At 40.3% G+C, this 20,229-nt stretch overlaps 1 protein-coding gene across 1 annotated transcript in view; it reads right to left on the bottom strand.

The window, feature by feature from the left end:
• Positions 1-20,229, bottom strand: part of RASEF (RAS and EF-hand domain containing) — a 72,038-nt gene that overhangs the window by 48,398 nt on the left and 3,411 nt on the right. The window contains exons 2-4 of the mRNA XM_085846376.1: positions 13,730-13,879; positions 6,962-7,052; positions 5,982-6,077 (exon numbers count right to left, since the gene is read on the bottom strand). Of these exons, the coding sequence (XP_085702502.1) occupies positions 5,982-6,077; positions 6,962-7,052; positions 13,730-13,879 (337 nt within the window). The remainder of the gene's footprint in view (positions 1-5,981; positions 6,078-6,961; positions 7,053-13,729; positions 13,880-20,229) is intronic.

Genomic DNA, 20,229 nt, shown 5'->3' on the forward strand with positions numbered 1-20,229 from the left:
AACAAATCATCTGTCAAGCACTTGAGGTTCAATTGAAACCTCCACTGCAGGCTACACTTCAGACAATCAGAGATCACAATGATGGAAAAAATGGACCATTAACCTGAGTGGCATCAAACTTCGTTGTGATGCTTCGATGTCTGGAACATCAAAGCAAATCAATGTTTAAAGTGACGCTCAGGTACCAAAGATAAGAATAGGATAATTGTTGCAGACATGGTTCCATCCATAAATGCTCAAGATTGGCTGGAAGTTATAATAGAACAAGTGAAAGTATTTTCCACGAGGTCCGTGCATATACAATGCCTTGAGAAAGTAATCACACCACTTGAATTTTTCACAATTTGTTGTGTTTCAGCCTGAATTTAAAAAGCATTAAATTTAATTTTTTTGTCACTGATTTACACAAAATACCCCATAATGACAAAGTGAAAACATGTGTTTAGAATTTTTTACAAATTAATTAAAAATGAAAAGCTGAAATGTGTTGCATAAATAAGTGTTCAACCACTTTGCTGTGACACTCCAATGGGAGCTCAGGTGCATTCAATTTCATTTGATCATCCTCGAGATGTCTCCACAACTTGATTGGAGTCCATCTATGGCCAATTCAATTGATTGGACATAATTTATAAAGAAACACACCTTTGCTTAGACTGCAGCGAATAAGGTCCCACAGTTGGCAGTGCATATCAGAGCAGAAACTCCACCATGAAGTCCAAGGAACTGTTAATAGACCTCCGAGTTAGAATACGGAGGAAGTATAGATCTGTGCAAGGGTATAAAACAATTTCTAGAGTGTTGAAAGTTCCCAAGAGCGCAGTCAGCTCCCTCATTGGGAAAAGGTAAGAATATGGAACTACCCAGACTCTTCCGAGAGCTGGCTGTCTGATCAAACTGGGCCAGAAGAACATTCGTCAGGGAGGTGACCAAGAACCCATTGACGACTCTGACAGAACTACAGAGCACCTAGGCTTAGAGGGGAGAACCTGCTGGTGGGAAAACAATCTCTGCCACACTTCACAAATCTAGGGTTTGTGGGAAAGTGGCCAGATAGACACCACTCCTCAGAAAAAGGCACATGGCAGCACACCTGGAGTTTGCAACAAGGCTCCTGAAAGTCTCTGAGAGCATGGGGCAAAATATTCTGTGGTCTGATGAGATGAACATTGAACTGTTTGGCCTGAACGCAAAGTGCTACATCTGGCAGAAACCGAGCACAGCTCATCACCCATCCAATACCATCCATACCGTGAAGCATGGTGGTGGCAGCATCATGCTATGGGGACGCTTTTCAGTGGCAGGGACTGGGAGACTTGCAAGGATAGAGGGAACAATGAATGGAGCCAAATACAGGTAAATTTTTGAGGAGAACCTTCTTCAGAGTACAAAAGACCTGAGATTGCAGAGAGGATTTACGTTCCAACGGGACAATGACCCCAAGCATACAGCCAAAGCCACACTGGAATGGCTTCAGTACAAGAATGTGAAAGTCCTTTGAGTGCCCCAGCCAAAGCCCAGACTTGAATCGCATTGAGAATCTGTGGAAAGACTTGAAAATTGCTATTCTCCGATGCTCCCAATCTAACTTGATAGAGCTTGAGCAAATCTGAAAAGAAAATGGGAGAAAATCCCAAATCCAGACGTCCTAGGCTGATACAGACATACCCAAGAAGACAAAGCTGTAGTCGCTGCCAAAGGAGCTTCTACAAAGTATTGACTCTGTGGGTTGAATACTTATTGAGGCAGGATGTTTCAGATATTTTTTATTTTTAATGAATTTGTAAAAAAAAAAAATCTAAAAACATGTTTACACTTTGTCATTATGGGGTGTTTTGTGTAGATCGGTGACAAAAAATTTAAATGTAATCCATTTTAAATTCAGGCTGTAACACAACAAAATGTGACAAAAGTCGAGAGGTGTGAATACTCCAGGTATGTACCAACTGAGGAAGTATACCCCCATTAGCATTCATTGTACAGTAGAAGGAAGAAGCCAGTTCAAAGAAGAAGACAAAACAGAAAAATAAAATATACCTGGAAAACAACACCTGGAGGATGCTTGACACAACGAAAGTTATAAAAGACAACAGATTTGAGAATAAATATTTACCCCACATACAAACAAAGTGAAAAGCAGGGTTAAGCAATTGGTTCACTCTGTCTATCTATCTGTCTACAGACATCAGTCTATGATCAAGAAACAACTTAATTTCATTTGAATGTTAAATCTAATCCTGCACATAAAATTTGTCGTCTGTCTGTATGTTCACGGTTTTTGTAAAGACTGCTGGGCCGATAACCACCACATTTGGCACAAAGACCATATTGGACCGAGGGATTGTCCTGAGGATATTTTCATTCATCACCTCAACCTATAAAGGCCACTTCTCTCTCTTTTTATTTATATTAAATCTGGTTGGCTAACGGCGATCATGTGACACATAACACGGGTGAAGGCCAGCATATCTAATTAGCAGAGTTGTGTCTTCCACCCATTGGCTGGACAGCTGGCTTGACTCCACACACAATTATAACCTAACAAATTAAAACATTCGCCATTTTCGTGCTACAGTAAGCCGCTATGGTCAGTGCTGTACTGTATTTACAATCGTCATGCCTTCCCTATGTTTTCCCTTCATTGTAAAGCATGCATGAGCCCATATTTTTCTATATATGGTGGTTTCACGGCAAGTGAGAAGGCCCTAGCATGTGTAGGCCTCAGCCTTTTGGCCTTCAGCCCTCGAGCGAGGTTTATACTTATGCACTGTCTGGGTTTGTTTTTTCTGGGAGCAACCATTTTCCCTTGACAAATTTCTTCCCCATCTCTAAACCTCCATTTCTGTTGTGCGGAAACTCCACAGCCTCAACTTTGGCAACCTCATGTGATCACTGGTGGTGTGAACAATCAGAGATTTTTTTTACTGGTGACCAATTGGAGATTTTTAGTGAAGAAGGTATTTGGTGACGGGAACTGTTTATTTTTAAGTCTCGATTTTTGGTGGTGGGTGATCAGAACTTGGACGGAAAGCTGTGAATTACAGATGCAAATTTTAACATAACACTCTCCATGTTCATGCTCCCCACCTCTGACCCTCCCAGTCTTGCATGGCTGTTCCTTTGGTGAGAATCTCTTTTCCTTAGATCTTCATATCATACTTTTAACCAAATTAAATTATCTGATGATGACTTTTTAAAAGTACGGAATCTGCTGCAACGGTGGGTTCTGTTGGGTCAGGGGCTGCCTTCTATGTGGTCCGTATTCCCCAACTATCCCACCTGCTATGCTTGGGCTCGAGCAAAAGCCAGCATTATTACATTTTATGAAACATGATGAATACGACTTACAACCGACTATGCTTTGAACAGAGCTCCCTATTGAGACATCTAGCTCTTTGTGATGGGCCTCAAGCACAATGAATAGAGATTTCATCAGTGGCAACACAAATCATACATGTAAACATAATTCTTAATTAAACATGGTAAAGTCACAGGTTTTCACGAATTATGAATATTGTGGTGAAGTGTAGTTTTGCAACAAAATGTGACGTCAATAACACTGGCTCCATTTGAAATATTTTTTTCAGAGGTCTAGGTTTTCTCAACGGTACTTATATGTTTTTTGCATGCTGAATTCAGAAATGTATCTCATTTCGCTCAATCAGGTCAAGTTTTTTTTTTGAGGAAAAATGTCGCTATCTCAATTTTAAGGAAAAAAATAATCAAAATTTTGTTTTTTTAATTAGCATTTTTTTAATTCAAAATCAAACTTACATCGACAGAAAATGTACAAACTATACATATAATGACACACAAGTACACTTAATGTGGAAGAAAGTGCCTTCTCAATTACTTTCATTTCAATTTCAGGAAAATATAGATAAATCGTCGTTTCTGGCAACAGCCAACTTCAGTCGCTCCAGCAGTCGCTGTTTTCCTTCGTCTTTTTAATGTTGAATTTCACATTAATGGTACTTGTGCGACATTTTATATATAGTTTGTACATTTTCTGTCAATGTAAGTCTGATTTTGAATTTTAAAATGCTAATTAAAAAAACAAAAATTTTGATTATTTTTTTTCCTTAAAATTGACATTTTCCTTAAAAAAAAAACTTGACCTGATTGAGTGAAATGAGATACATTTCTAATTTCAGCATGCAAAAAGCATATATGGACCGTTGAGAAAACCTAGACCTCTGAAATGATGCAGACCAGTGTAATTAATGAAACGGAAGACCAAGAAGAAACCCGAAGAAGCAAAGAGCAAAGGAGTCGTCATCAGGAGGAACCTGGATAGGATTCGGGTTTCAGCCGCTACTCCACTACCCTCAAATCCATCCAGATGCAGACAAGTGAGCCTTACTAATTATTTCCATTCGTAGAACAGGTATCCCAGCTAGTTCTGAATACTGTAGAACATGAATCAGGACACGAACCTGCAGTTTAGCAAGACTTTCCTCTGAAATCGGCAAATTGCACGGATATTGTCTCGATCACGCACGCGCAGAGGAGCGAGATAAAAAAATTTTTCGTGTTTTTCTGGCAGTTAAACAAAATTGAAAATCATTCCAAACAGGAAACTGACTGGCTTTAGGATGACGCCATAAAGGATGCAAACAGGCACGAATAACTAATTTAACACGTTAAACATGGTGGTGTAAAAGACCGTGCATCAATGGCAGTAAACTTCTGAAAAAAAAAGAAGATTGTTTTGTGTTTTTTCGACATCCTTTGAAACCTTTTAAATTTAAATCTCATGATATACTTGAACGTTCTACAGTAGAACACAAATCGCCCTCTTGGCAATTTCCAAAACTTTCCATTCAACAGTACTGTACGGTACTTGGAAAAATATTTACTCCGTCTCATGCCCCAACGGCAGACTAACTGTGAGATTCAGCATTCAGACAAACATGGCAGTGCCTATAATGCTGTTGTTTCATGTAAAATACAAAGCAAGAGATGAAAAGACCCTTCCCATATCCTTTTCCTCAAGACTGCCTGGGATAAGGTGTTCCATGAAGCCTGTAGTTGGATATATGCCAAGATCACCGATTGTCACACACAATGGTGATCACAAGTAAGCAAGCAACGACTGCCAAGGTGGAGCAACAAGCCTCCATTGTTGATAAATGTCGAACAAAATGCCAATGCAGACCTCTGGAGGACCTCTTCCTCAAGCAATACATAAGGTTCAGACAAGGATTAAAGCATTCTGGGAAAAATCCCGACTGGCTAGGGTGTCTTTGGGTAAATATATGTGGTCCGGCTTAGGGAGGTGGGCTGACAAGGCAAGAGATGGCAAGCATCATGGACCAGTGTGGTAAGTTAATGTTATGGTGAAAATAACGATTTCTTCACATCCGCATTTGGAAAACGTTCAGTCTGTATAACTCTCAGTGTCTAACACATTGCACACTTCACGCCCAAAGATTTCAGTTTTCCTTCACAAAAGGTTACATGGACCCCAGTACCGAACGGTCAAGGGAAGACAAAGTAATATATACATATTAATACGCTTTCCTGAAAATACAATATTGAAATGCAGGCTTGCCATGACCTTACTTGCAACGACGTACTCCTGGAGAATGGTCACTCCTGAAAACGTTAGGCCCACCATTTGCTGCCAGTCAAGCCACATCCAATTTATGACTTGTCATTAGGCCTCAATCCGTAAAAATGCACAAAACCACGCTTGGCTGTTTCTTTCGAATTCAAATTACTGCTTTCACAAAACAAGCTTTGTGCAAACAGCAATAAAATGTGCGAGAAATTAAATTACTTTGTGCAACCACGTGGAAATGTTTCGACTGTAGTGGGCAACGATCGTAAGAAACGAAGAAAAATGTACACTTTTAAAATCCCTACACATGAACGCTCAAAAATGGCATGTAATTACAGTTATCTCCTGTTCACGCGAGCTTTCGTCGCAACCACCATTTTGTATAAACGTTATCGGGTCGAACACACACGGCGCAAACCTTTCGGAGCTTCGTGATTGTCGACTCGAGCTCTCCAACTTCTGATTTGTGCTGCCTCTTAAGCTCAAACACAGAATTTTCCATCTTTGCTCGTTCCTGGAACAGACATTGGTATAATATCAGCCTGAATTAATGGCTTTTGCTTGATGCGATGCTTACTGGAAAGCTTGTCTTTTACAGCATAAAATAAATAAATAAACAGTCTCATCATGTTATGTCACTAGTGCTATGCAAGTGGGTATAATAACTCCCCCTCCCCCCCTCCACACACACACATATATATATATATATATATATATATATATATATATATATATATATATATATATATATATATATATATATATAAAATTATATTCAACACAATCATCAATTCACCAACTTTGTGCTATACTCCCAAAATTAGGTCACACAATGTTTTATGAAGATGGGGATAGCCGTCAGCTGCCCGTCTATTTATTATAACGTCTGCAAATGTGGCAGAATTTTTGACACTCTCGATCCACAATTAATTATTTTTTCTCCTCCAGAACTTCTTTGCCTTCTCTCTCATCATTCATCCCAAGGAGGGGAACATCAGCAAGACGAAGGCCATGGTTACCGGTTATCTTTGTGTAAATCAAAGCATTGCAAATGGATTATCAAATTGCTAAGATTCGACGAATGCCTTTATCTTATAAAAGACCCAACATACTGTACATCTCACGACGTGGTTTCTTGGAGATTGATCAACCGTGAGCCAGGTGCATACACAGCAGTCATAGTGTTTAACTCCAGTGACTCCATGGTGTTAATTGAGAAAAAGAGTGTCATATTTGAATGCACATTGCAAGCTCCTCATGAAGAGATCCCTGCAATGTATTTGGTGAGTGTCTTTCCTGCCTCAACTTGCTAAGATTATTAGTAAATATTCTCCCTCGATTTGTCTATCAGAGTACTGGCCTGGGTGCTTCAGGTCCAGGCCTTAGTGATGGTCACACCTCTTGCCGAATTTTCTCCTCCTGACGCTGCAACCGCTGCTCCATTTCGTCCTCCAACTCGCTGAGCCTGCATCCAGCGATTTCCTGGGCCCTGCACAGTTAAAGCACAGTGAACATTCCCATGCCAGTTCTTCCTCAAACACCCTTGATGGCACTGAAGGCAAAATAAAAAGTTTTAAGAAAAAAGAAAAAAAAAAAACGTGATTATACTTATGTGTGTTCTATTAGTACCAGTACAGCAATTGTATGAACACTCTCAAGTTGTGGTGGAGGGTGGAATTGAGAAGTGGTTTGAAGGCTTTAAGTGGGGAGTGGATTGATGCCTTTGGGTTTGGAAAGAGAGGGGGAGGCTTGGGGATGAGGGGGAGAGTTAAGTTGTGGTGGGTGGGGAGGTGAGTATGGTGTTTGAATGCTTGGAGTGGGGAGGCGATTGAAGCCTTAGGGTTGATGACCTTAGGGGTTGATGACTTTGGGTTTGCGAATGGGGGGATAGGGTTGAGAATTTGAAGTCACATTTTACATTGTGCAGGTGTTTCACAGGTCCCTGCTTGTAAAGTTATTAAAACAATTATATTATTTTTGCAGCAGTAATTAAAGAACGCATATTGGACAGACATTAGATTATGAATTTGATCCGCCAGTTGCATCATGACTGCGGCGCAACTGTTCCGTCAATGCAGTGCTCCTGCACATTAGGGCACTAATTTGGAATTTGGCCAGGGTGTCGGCAATAACTCGCTTATCCCATCGTGGGATCACTAATGTCAACCAGTTAATGGTAATAGATGGGTCCTGAGCTTAGCATCCATTTGTGGAACAGTGCATTCAATGATAACTCCAAGCCTGCAGTGATGCAGCAATACGACCGTTTATCGCCGGGTTGTTACTAACCCAGACTATATCGCTCAAAGGAAAACACATGGCCTCAAGTTTCATTGCAACATTATAACTTGTTACCTTTTTACAGAACTCAACTTTTAACATAAACGTCTCACCTCAACAACAAGCATCATACAATCATGCAAAACAAAACAATACTGTGATAGACTCAGCTCCCTAACTGGTGATTCAGGAGGTGCAGCTAAATGTTTAAAATCAATTTATCTGCATCGTGGTTTCAGTGCATGTGTATGGTTTCATGAAGATTTTGATTATGCTGAAGGATAGGATTGCAGCTCAAAATACACAGAAAATCTCCTTAAAAAAAACAAGGGCACTGGGTGAGCACCCAGGGGTGCTCACCTGGAAGCGGCTGGATAAGATAACCAGGGAACCATTGGTCAACATGGATGACCAACAAAATATGTAATGACTTGGTAGATGACCAGCATTGGTAGGCATGGATGACTCAGGAGAAGAAAGTTAATACCTCTGGATTTTTTTTTTTAATGCCATGAACAAACTTTGTTACATCATGGGTGATGAAGGTGGTGGTCAAGTTTCATCAAAATTGTGCATGTAGTTTCTGAGAAGAAAGCAAATATATATTTTGGGGAGCAACCCCCTCCCCAATCCTTACACTCCCTTCAACCCCGATTTTTCAAATGTCATGAACAAACTTTGGTACATCACGGGTGATGAAGGTTGTAGTAAAGCTTCACTGGAATTGGTAGTGTCGTTTCTGAGAAGAAAGCAAATACCTCTTGGGGGGGGGGCAACACCCTCGTAAACTCCCTTTATTGAACCCCCTCACACCCCGTTCGTTTTTTCATGCCATGAACAACCTTTGGTACATCGTGGGTGATGAAGGTTGTGATCAAGTTTCATCAGAATTGCATCTGTAGTTTCTGAGACGAAAGCAAATACCTATTTTGGAGGGCAACCCCCATAAACTCCTTTAGGGCCCGATTTTTTTTTATGCCCTGAACAAACTTTGGTACATAGATTGTGATGAACATTGTGGTAAAGTTTCACCAAAATCGTAAGTGTAGTTTCAGAGAAGAAGTTGCAAGTATTTGTGGACAGACGGATGGACAGACAACGCACCACCCCATAAGCTCCATGGAACTATGTTCCAGATGAGCTAACAACAAGTTTAATAAATAATTGGAATGAGGGCACAGGAAGCAAATATGACAATACAAATCACAGAGATAACCAAACGGCATGCTCGACTGGACTGTAACAGTTTCAGGGATATTTTTTAACGCTACTGTTCTCACAGGTAGACGCGGTCGGGAACACAGGAGAAATGATAAAAGTGTCGCATGTGCCCTTCTCTGGGAGGGAAATAAGGACAAAATACATTATGTATGACACAGGCTGATCTTGTGGGTCCGAGATGACCCGGGAAGCTTTAGTGCAGACATGGCTGCAGATCCAGTGATTGGTATGTGTGATGATCAGGCATTGAAAATTGAAATTGAGGAAAATTGAAAATCAGGTGAGGAAATTGAAAAAAATATTAATGAGCGTTTTATTGTTAAGAAACCATTGCGGCCTGTTCCAAGTCAAGGCATTGTTGAGCAGACCAAATAAAATGGTGAACACATAGAGATACATTTAAAGTATGCCGCCCCCATGCCAAATAAATAAATAACAAATCCTCCAGCGCGCGACATTACCGGGGTGCCTTCAGCACCTGGCAATGCCACCGTGCAGCACATGGAGATGGAATTGGGAGGAAGCGGTGTACTTTTGAGGTGAATGTGTACAAATGCTACTTAGTTTATGTGTACAAATGACACTTACTCACTATGCAGCACGTGGAGATGGATTTGGGAAGGAGCGGTGTACAATAATTGATTAATTGCATCATTAAAATAAATAATTATCATATAATAATTAATTTCTTAATCAATTAGCTAATAGTATACCAAAAACACCACGGTTTCATCCGAATCTGTATCTTTTTGAAAATGAAGTAATTCATCGAAAAATGATTAATTAATTGATTAATCAATGAATCAAAAATATCCTTTATAGCCAAATCACTTGTTCACTATCATGTCCAAATATCAGTTTTCTCGCTCAAAAGGTGCCCGAGATATTGTCTGGATGAGAAAGAAAAGAAAAAATAAAGTAATTAATAAATCTATAGTAATTGGGTAATTAATTAATTACTTGATTAATCAAAAAATAAAATATAACATTTTTGCCAAAGCACATCTTCACTTTTGTCCCCAAATGTGAGTTTCCGAGCTCAAAGGACGGCTGAGATATCTCCCCGACAAACAAGAAAAACAAACAAACAAGAAAATAATGTCATGCAGAGCATGATACTTGCAAAATCCACCCCCCTTTCCAAAGGTTGTCAGGGATACATCAAATTGTCCATTTCATTAAGATTAAAATTGACAATCCTAATCATATCAAAGCTCAGGTCAATCGGATGAAAATTGATTATTTTTCAGATCGAAATTGATGAATTCAGAAGTTTGACCTTGAGTTGACCTTTGACCTCTTGACCGAAAAAATAGTTGGTTTCCAAATTCAGTGATGCACAATGCAAATCCTGTTCAACTTTCAAGTTAATAGGATGTAAATTGACAATTTTTCAGTTGAAAATAGATTTTAGAAGTTTGAACCTGAGTTGACCTTTGACATTTTGGTCTCAAAAATAGTTGGTTTCCCAATTCAGTAATGTGCTATGCAATTGTTGTTTAATTTTCAAGTCAATCGGATGAAAAAGTGACTTTACAAATTTGACCTCAAGATGACAGTTGACCTCATAATCAATAGGCTTCTCAGTTGAGACTACCTCGATAACTTGGTGAAATTTTGTGAAGATCAGTTTAAAATTGTGACCTGTAGGCGATTGACAAACAGACAAATAAACCAATGTCACCCGCAGGGGGTGACCCGTATCTTGCCAAAAGGTGACCACGTGTGACTTCTTTAAGGTCACACTGAAGTGAACAGTGCTGCTATCCACCAGGAGCAACTCCTTGAGGAATATCACCCTACGAGAGATTCCGATGAGAATCGTTCTACAGAGTAACCATGAAAAATATGCGTTTGCCTCATAACGTCACCAAATGACGTCATAATGTCTCAAGCTTGACATATCTAGAAAGCACTCATCGAGGTGTTCAATTTGAGGTACTACACGATATGGTTCCTAAAACTTTAAAATTTGACCTTGGGGTCAAATATGTTTGACCTCAGGCGCTAACCATGAAGGTCAAGGCCAATCGCCACCAAAAATTAATCAGCTGAGCACCAGACCATGATCTATATTCCCATGAAGGTTGAAGACGATCCGATCAAAATTACTCAAAAAATAAGGGTTTCGTCGACTCCCCTGATTTGCGACAAAGTGACCTTGACCTTCAAAATTTTATGCACTGAAAGGGACCTCTATAGGCCTCTGATATGCGAAGTTACAAAAATTTCCAATGATAACTGTGCTCTGCAGAGTGATTTATATGTGATTACAGACCAAAAAAAACAAACAAAAAACAAACAAAAAAAACATATGAAGGTCAAGGCCAATCGCCTCCAAAAATTAATCAGCTGAGCGCCAGACCATGAACAATATTCCCATGAAGTTTGAAGGCGATTCGATCAAAATTACTCAAAAAATAAGGGTTTTGTCGACTCCCCTGATTTGCGCCAAAGTGACCTTGACCTTTGTCCTTGACCTTCAAAATTTTGTGCACTGAAAGGGACCTCAATAGGCCTCTGATATGCGAAGTTACAAAAATTTCCGATGATAACTGTGCTCTGTAGAATTTTTTTATACGTGATTACAGACAAAAAAAAAACAAAAAAAAACATACAAGCTGACTAACATATCTTGCAAAAAACTTCGTTTTGGCAAGATAACAAACAAACAGACAGTTAGAATATCAAAATAAACTGACCAATATACTTGAAAAATCTTTGATTTTGCAAGAAACAAGAAAACAAACAAACAAACAAACAAACAGTAAAAACTGAGCACTAACTTCCTTCAGCGCCCAGCGATGACGCCATGCATCACCTGGATATGCCATTGGGAAGGAGCAGTGTACATTAAATAAGTAATTAATAAATCGATAATAATCAAGTAATTAATCAATTGATTGATTAATCAAAAAATAAAAAATAACGTTTTTGCTAAAGCACATCTTCACTTTTGTCCCAAGATTTGAGCTTCCAAGCTCAAAGCATGAATGAGATATTGCCTGGACAAACAAGAAAATAAACAAACAAGAAAACAAGCGGCGGTACATTCAAAGTACACTGCCCCCATGCCAAATAAATAAATAACAAATTCTCCAGCGAGCGACATCGTCAAGGTGGCTTCGGCGCCTGGCAGCAAATGAAGTCAGAATTGGGATGGAGTGGAATACAATAATCGACTGATTAATTGCATAATCAAAATAAATAAATAAATATCGTAAAATAATTTATTAATCAATTGGCTAAGAACATACTGAAACCACCACTGTTTCATCTGAATCTGTAACTTTTTGAAAATTAAGTAATTAATCAAAAAATGAAATTATTAATTGATTAATCAATAAATCAAAAATATCCTTTAAAGCCAAATCACTTGTTCAGTATTGTGTCCAAATATCAGTTTTTGAGCTCAAAAGGTGCCTGAGATATTGCCAGGATGAGAAATAAAACACACAAGTAATTAATAAATCGATAATAATTAAGTAATTAATTGATTCATTGATTAATCAAAAGAAAAAAGTTTTTGCCAAAACACATCTTCACTTTTGTCCCCAAATTTCAGCTTCCTATCTCAAAGGATGGCTGAGATGTTGCCCGGACAATCAATCAAACACCCAAGTAAACAAACAAACGGAGTAAAAACTGAGTACTCCCTTCTTTGGGCGCCCGGCGATGACGTCATGCATTGACTGGATATGGAATTTGTAAGTAGCAGTGTACAATTAATACCCCAGCAAGTTGACTCAGTGGATGACACCTTGAGAAAAGATAATTAAATGAGGCCATTAATTTTCTTCAAAAGGGGTGTTAAATTTACCCAAACACCCAATTTTCATCCATGCACTATCTTGGAGGTTCCTTAATGTGCACGCAAAGCTTGTGGACACTAAGTTTCATGATTTTGGAGGAGACACACACACACAATTATCGATATCTATTCCTCATGACATTATTTCAACCTGATTACGTCATGGCTGTGATTGACTGAACCATGTTGTCATGGGAACCATCTCGGTAACTTGCCCTGTGTATGCGATATTTCAAAAAATGTTCAAGATTTAGCTTTCATATGACACAGATCTATTCCTCATACCACCCAAAAGGCAGGGGACTTGGGAGTGTCAGCTCCTTGTTCAGCTTTGAAATACAGTTGATATTTACTACATTGTCCAATCAATCTGACATTCACAAATCACCATCACACAGGCGATACCGCAAAGCTCAGACATAAGGTTTTCCTTTTGAACAATCTCAGCAAATTTGACTTCCATCCACAGAGATGCAAAAACAAAGCCAATACCTTTGTTTGGTGAGGAACATGGTCCCGTGATGTGAAATGGCAGCATGTGATGTGAACTAAATATTTTATTATGCAGCACACCATCATATTAACCTCAAACCAAAATTCAGCAGTCAGATGGTCGGTAAATAAATTTAAATGGAAAATGAAAAATAATTGGAAGAAAGTTTGTTAAAAGAGTGAGTGGAGGATAATGAAGATGAAGAAGATGATGGTATTAGTACAATATGTCATCCATATTTGACAATGCTGATTGTCAATAAGATACGTTGCTTGTAAAAAGGACAGCGGTGATGGGAAGTATTTTTGTGACTTAATGAGGATGTCATACATTATGTATATAGCCAAATAAATTTTCTGACCGTCTTGCTGAGAAGGCAATGCGCTCTGTCTCCTGCTGCTGTCGTTCAATTTCCTGCAGGAAACATTGTATCACCTTCTCATACTGTGAAAGTAGGCGAGAGTTGGATGTGCCATGGATCTGCTGGTGTGTCTCTCCCACAGCCTCTTCCCTGCAAATGAGATACCACGACAGCCATGTTGATTTATCAATTATGTATGCCGGGTCCTGCAAAGCCTGCCTCACACTATCCGACGCGTGCTGACCCAACGCAACAGGACCGTCGGCGATGAATCTTGTACAATCTCGTTTTGTCATCGATTGTCACACAATATGCGGCTGTCGATGACACTATTGTCGGAAAACAAAATGACAATGAAAAATACAGGCAGGGAGATGATTGGAAGGGTGAAAGCTCTGTGCACTGTTGCTTTGGTACTGATGTTGGCACGTCATTGATGGCATATCAGGAGAAAGAAGCGGCTGTGTGGAAAGTACGAAGTGAAGAGTTGCCGGCTCAGGGAGCATGACGACTTGCCAGTGGAACCTGTACCACTAAGTGCAGCTGCTATTTCCCCAAATGCCTTGGACTTGGCATTTTGCTTTCAATACTATTTACTGCCATAGTCACACCAGCAGGTGTGATCCCGTCAGAAATCTACGAGCTGGGCTTCTATCTTACTTAGACCTATCTATCTTAGACCAAAAATCTGCCATATTGACGGTACGGCTAGAAGTCACTGAAAGCGAAAGCATAATTGGTCGATGCATTGCACCTCATCGTAGATCATCGTAGATCGCCGCATACGACCCAACGATGCATAGCTGTTGCCGACAACTCGTCACAACAGCCATGCACGACGATCGCTGACACACCTGAAAACCATGTTAATGATGGTCAGCATCCACCGCACATTAGTCGATTTATCAAAGACTCTCACAGACTAAGCTGTCGCTGATGGTCTTCTCGCTTTGCATCGGCTCGTGTGTGCAGGCCATAAGACTTACAAGTTCTATCCAAGTTGACGTAGACCATCATAAACTGGAACTCCATGAGGGGGAACCGGGGTGTATTGTGGTATCCCCAATGGCAACTATTCTTGGCTAATGATATCAAGTGCAAACACATGAGCACGTCATATAATTGACAAAGAATAGCTGTTATTGCCATTGCGTACGTACATCCCAATGCACTGCAAGTCCTCTACTGCTGATGTAAAGGCTGCTTCCATGAAGTTGATTAAGGGTAAAGTAATCAACCAGTCTTATTAACAGCTTCCATAATCTTGTCCTTTAATCCAAGTCAAAAAAGCACAGACAATCTTGTCGTCTTGCAGGCAGAGGCCATCTTCGATATCACGCGTCATTATAGAGAGATTTGTTATGATTGTTACCATGTATCTCTTATATTTGTGCCCCAGCTGCTGTGTGCTCCTCTGTTTCTGCAATTATTTGTGCCTATCCTTAGGGGTCGTTTATAATGCAAACAAATATAGTAGAAGTTTTGACCCCCTCCCCCTCTTTCTTCTTAGTTGCACACAATGCTTTACTTCCCTCCTCTTCCAAACTTCCTCCTTTACTCCCACACTCCCATACCCCTCTTTTTTCTCTCTCCTATAATTATCATTTTTGTTGCTACCACTAAGCCCCCAGTCATACAACACAAATAGATTCCCCACTTATGTGCACGCTGCACAGTCATGGTGAAAGCCTGGATTTCCTGCACTTTAAATAAGCAAGCGAACTGATGTCACTTTCCCAAGAGGCATACACTATTTATAACCCTTGCATTGAACCCAAAGTGAGCATGCTCTTGTCCTGGGTTTAAATTGTAGAACACTAATTGGATTCAACTAAAAATCCTATCCGGTGTTGTGACAGCAAGGGCAGTGCATCGTGAATCTTGTCATCCTTCAAATTAAACATTATGCCAGCTGTCTCTTCTGCAATCGAGCCATGAAAGACCACATGGCATCTCCAGCATCAGGAGGCCTCTGGGTTGGAACTCTGTGCTAATTCCAAATGATAGGCACGGTTTGAATGGAGAATTGACTCGTCTCATCAGGGGCAACTTCGTGCGAAAACCACTCTGGATTTTAAGTGGAAATCAGAGAATCTCTTACAGTGAGATGTACAAAAAGACCATTGTTGTATATAGTAACAATCAAAAACATTGTGTTATGCCGAAGAGGTGAGGATCCAGTGAGGAAATGATCAACAAGTGACCATGTGACTCACCAAGATTAAAAACATGGCATTCCCTGCAATAAAAAAGACTAAGTTACAGAACATGGTATGACTTTTCAGCTCAAAACAAAGGTCTATCCATCATATTTACAATGATAAACTACTCCAGGCTTGCAAAAGAGCTACAAAGTGCAAGGGTGTTTGGGAGGGTGGGGGGGGGGGGTGGTGGTTAATGCATTCTGACCTTTTACATAATGTACTGGAGGAGTGGAGGTGTTGATTAATTCATCCACAGACACAGTATATGGATTTCAATGTATAATACAATTTATATTCAAGGTAACTACAACATTAAGTCTGATCATGCCCACCACACCTTCCACACCTAAACCCTGAGCAATCACCTAACCTAGTGTCCTATCTCACCGCTCTGGAACAACTGTATATAATGGAGGAGGAACTGGAGATTTGCATATATAATGGCATACTAGCCTGTGTGAAGTTAAAATGTCGGTTTGCAATGGTGGACAAGTTAAACAATGGATTTTATCAACACTGAGCCGATAAGAGCATGTTCAGCTAACGCAGTGGCAAGTGAGATGTGGCTGACCTTTTGAGTGTTAGCCCTTCGTCAGAGCAAGGCTTACTTTTCACCAATTCACCCTTTATCAGAGCAAGGCTCACTTTTCACTAATTCACCCTTTATCAGAGCAAGGCTCACTTTTCACAAATTCACTCTTCATCAGAGCAAGGCTCACTTTTCACCAATTCGCCCTTCATCAGAGCAAGGCTTACTTTTCACCAATTCACCCTTTATCAGAGCAAGGCTCACTTTTCACAAATTCACCCTTCATCAGAGCAAGGCTTACTTTTCACTAATTCACCCTTCATCAGAGCAAGGCTTACTTTTCACTAATTCACCCTTTATCAGAGCAAGGCTTACTTTTCACTAATTCTCCCTTCGTCAGAGCAAGGCTTACTTTTCAGTAATTCACCCTTTATCAGAGCAAGGCTCACTTTTCACAAATTCACCCTTTATCAGAGCAAGGCTTACTTTTCACTAATTCACCCTTTATCAGAGCAAGGCTCACTTTTCACCAATTCACCCTTTATCAGAGCAAGGCTTACTTTTCAGTAATTCACCCTTTATCAGAGCAAGGCTTACTTTTCACTAATTCACCCTTCCGAAGAGCCTCTCTTGCTATGTCTAAGGGCTAACGTTGGGAATGTCAGCCACAACTTTCTTCCCAAGGTGGTTGTTATCCTCTTATTGGCTTTCAGTTGATAAAATCAGCTGTGTATCTTGTATATAAATAACTATCACCATACTCAGTGCAGCCAGTCATAAAAAAATTAAATAGGATTGATACTCCCATTGAGCAGGAACTTAATATTTATTATTATTATTATTATTATTATTGGCTGGTTCACTCTTTGTTACCTGACTTGCTGCAATCTTGATTTTCAGCACATGTATCAAATCAGGTAACAAGTGCTTTTGGTTATTAGGTATCTCTCTCTCATGTACCATACTCTTCACAAAGCCTCAGTGCCACCAAAGCAGCTTTACATCCTGGGTGATCATCCTGGGTGATTACATCCTGGGATGTAATCCTGGGTAATCATCCTGGGAGAAAGGGTTACATCCTGGGTGATCTTACCATTGCCTTCCCAGCAGTAGTCAGGTAAGGAATTTAGGCTTTGTCCATGGTGCCAGTGATAGCTCGCTTACTCTTTACGAAGAACACCATGGGGTCTTTAACGTCCACCAACTAATGCTGGCATACGGGACACCCAGTTTAATGCCCATCCGAGGGACGGCCTGTGAAACACCGGGATGGCAGTTTATAGCTGGGTCAAGATTCAAACGCAGGCTAAACCGCTAAGAGGTGAGGGTGCATACCTCTAGTCCATCCTGCCAGCCTGGGTATTGCTTTATATTAACACTTTAAACACAAATTTCTTCAGAAATTATTAATCTACATATATTATTCTGGCTTTTACAAAAAAAAAATGTCCAGGTCACAATTGAACAATCCCCTTTGATATGGGAGTGCCAAATGAGTTGTCCGATCAGCTTGTACTCACTTGTGGTTGCAAAGGTTCTAAATGGTCATTCACACAAGGTACACTGGCCAAATTCCAGTTTCTGCAAATGGTCAAATATAGGGTCGGCCAACTTTCCCCATTAGGATCCTTATTGATCCCTAACGCTTGTGGTAGCCATATTAGACTTCATGAATGGTGAATCTCTAACTGGAGATCAAATCACATCAGGATATCGACAACTCAGTTGTCCAGAAAGTATTTTTTCTGCATGTGGAAGTGGCTTGGGGAAATAAGCGAGCCATTAAAAAAAAGAAGAAGCAAATGCTAGAAAATGGAATGACCACAGAGTATTGATGACTCTTTAATGGCTCCAATTATTCCCACGATTTTGGAGTTTCCTCGCGAAAGTTTTTGGTCCAAGTCTTTCCTGAACAGGCTGGGCCAGCCTGGCATTCGACTCAGTAGTTTGGATAGGAATTTGTAATTTGTTCATTGTGCCGGCGATAGCTTGCCTACTCTTCACTAAGGACACCATGGGATCATTAACATTCACCAACTGATGCTGGCAGAAGGGTCGCGCAGCTTAACGTCCATCCGAGAGACGGCACACACATTGATCAATCACCCTGCTTGTGTGCTCCTCCATTTCTGCCTGAGAAACACCTGGTGCATTTGATATACCCCGCAGGTGTATTTGAGGGGCATTTTAAAGCTTTTCCAGTCAAAAATAAAAACAAATGATGAAGCAGGAAGAAGGACGGGACAAAAATATATCACTGAATAATTTAAAGGGAGGTGGAGGTGGTTTTGACATGCAATGAGGAAAGATGAAGACAATCTGATAAAAGAAGCTCCATCCATAAAAGGAACCCCATGTCATCTGAGCCCCCTCTGTAAAGAAATAAAAGGGGGGGGACGACAAAAACAAACAACAAAAAACACCTATTTTTTAATTTTTTTTTGACATTTTTCTTATTTTTGTGTGGTGTTGATGTGGCACAGGCATGACGGGCCAAATTTCCTTGTGTGTATGTTCAAGACCCCAAAAGATGAAGACAAAGCGAAACTTGGAGGACTATCCAAGCACGACCAAAAACTTTCAATGGGATGCAAGTGAAAGAATGGAAAATTTGGCAATGGATAGGAAGAAATGGTGAGTTTTTATTGTGAGCTCATACATCAAGGGACAAGTTGAGGATAAATAAGTGAGTCAGGAAGAAAATAAGCCTGGTGTCGGCTTAGTGGTTAAGGTGGTGGCTTGTGATCCTAGGGTCCCGAGTTCAAGCCCCGTTTGCCGCTGAATTAAAATACACCAGGAGGTTGACTCAACCTGTCATCCTTCCGAGGTCGGGAAAATGAGTACCAGTGTACTGGTAAGGGGGACACTGCATCAGCGGCATAGCCGCGTCCCAACCAATGATGCAACCAGCAGCCACAGGCTGCACTCGATAGAGAGAGGAAGAAAATGAAAGCGGATGGATTTGCCAGCATCATACCATAAAAGGTGTTACATATACATACATAAACCATGATACTGTGCCAAATATATTAACACCTTTACAGATTCGCAGTTGTCATCGTTCGATCCAATTCCAAGAAGAATCAAATCCAGAAGCGAAAGAATCCTTGGTAAGTCCTCAACCCATTGAGATACCTTACTACCTTACAATTCATTAGCAGATGAAGAAACATCAACAACAATTTGGATGCTATCACCAAAACCTGTAGTCACTTTGCTTGAAACACGGAGTCCATATTCCATTTTGACCGATCTCACAGGTGGGAATTGAAAACGTGAAGAAAATAAAATGTATTTGTACTCCTGTCGAGGCCATCAGACGAGATCAAACAAAATGGAGTTACAAACTGAGCATGGAAACAAAATATTTGGATAACGAGAAAACTTCTTGGAGTTCGACAGATGGTGTCGTTGGAGGTAGGTCAAGACAGTGAAGAGGATGAGGCTTCAACAATACATGAAGCATGAAATCAGATTTGAAGGTTGAGTCTCTTTTAAGGTCTGGAAGCGGTGGGGGTTGGAAAAAAAAAGAGGGAGGGGGGATTTATTTGTATGCAGCCTGTGGCTGCTTGGCTGTATCGTTTTCTGGGAGTGCTGCTGTGTTGCTGATGCAATGCCCACTCTTACCTGGAAGCTGGTACTCATTTTGCTGACTTCAAAAGGATGACAGGCTAAGTCAACCCACATGGTATTAATACAAAGGAAGGCAGGGCTTGAATTCAAGACCCCATGATCTTAAACCAGCCACCTTGACTGTTAAGCCAACA

Source organism: Eptatretus burgeri, chromosome 11 (genome assembly GCF_056783735.1).
Source record: "Eptatretus burgeri isolate ZD-2024b chromosome 11, Ebu_testis_v1, whole genome shotgun sequence".
In the NCBI taxonomy this organism is placed as follows: domain Eukaryota; kingdom Metazoa; phylum Chordata; class Myxini; order Myxiniformes; family Myxinidae; genus Eptatretus; species Eptatretus burgeri.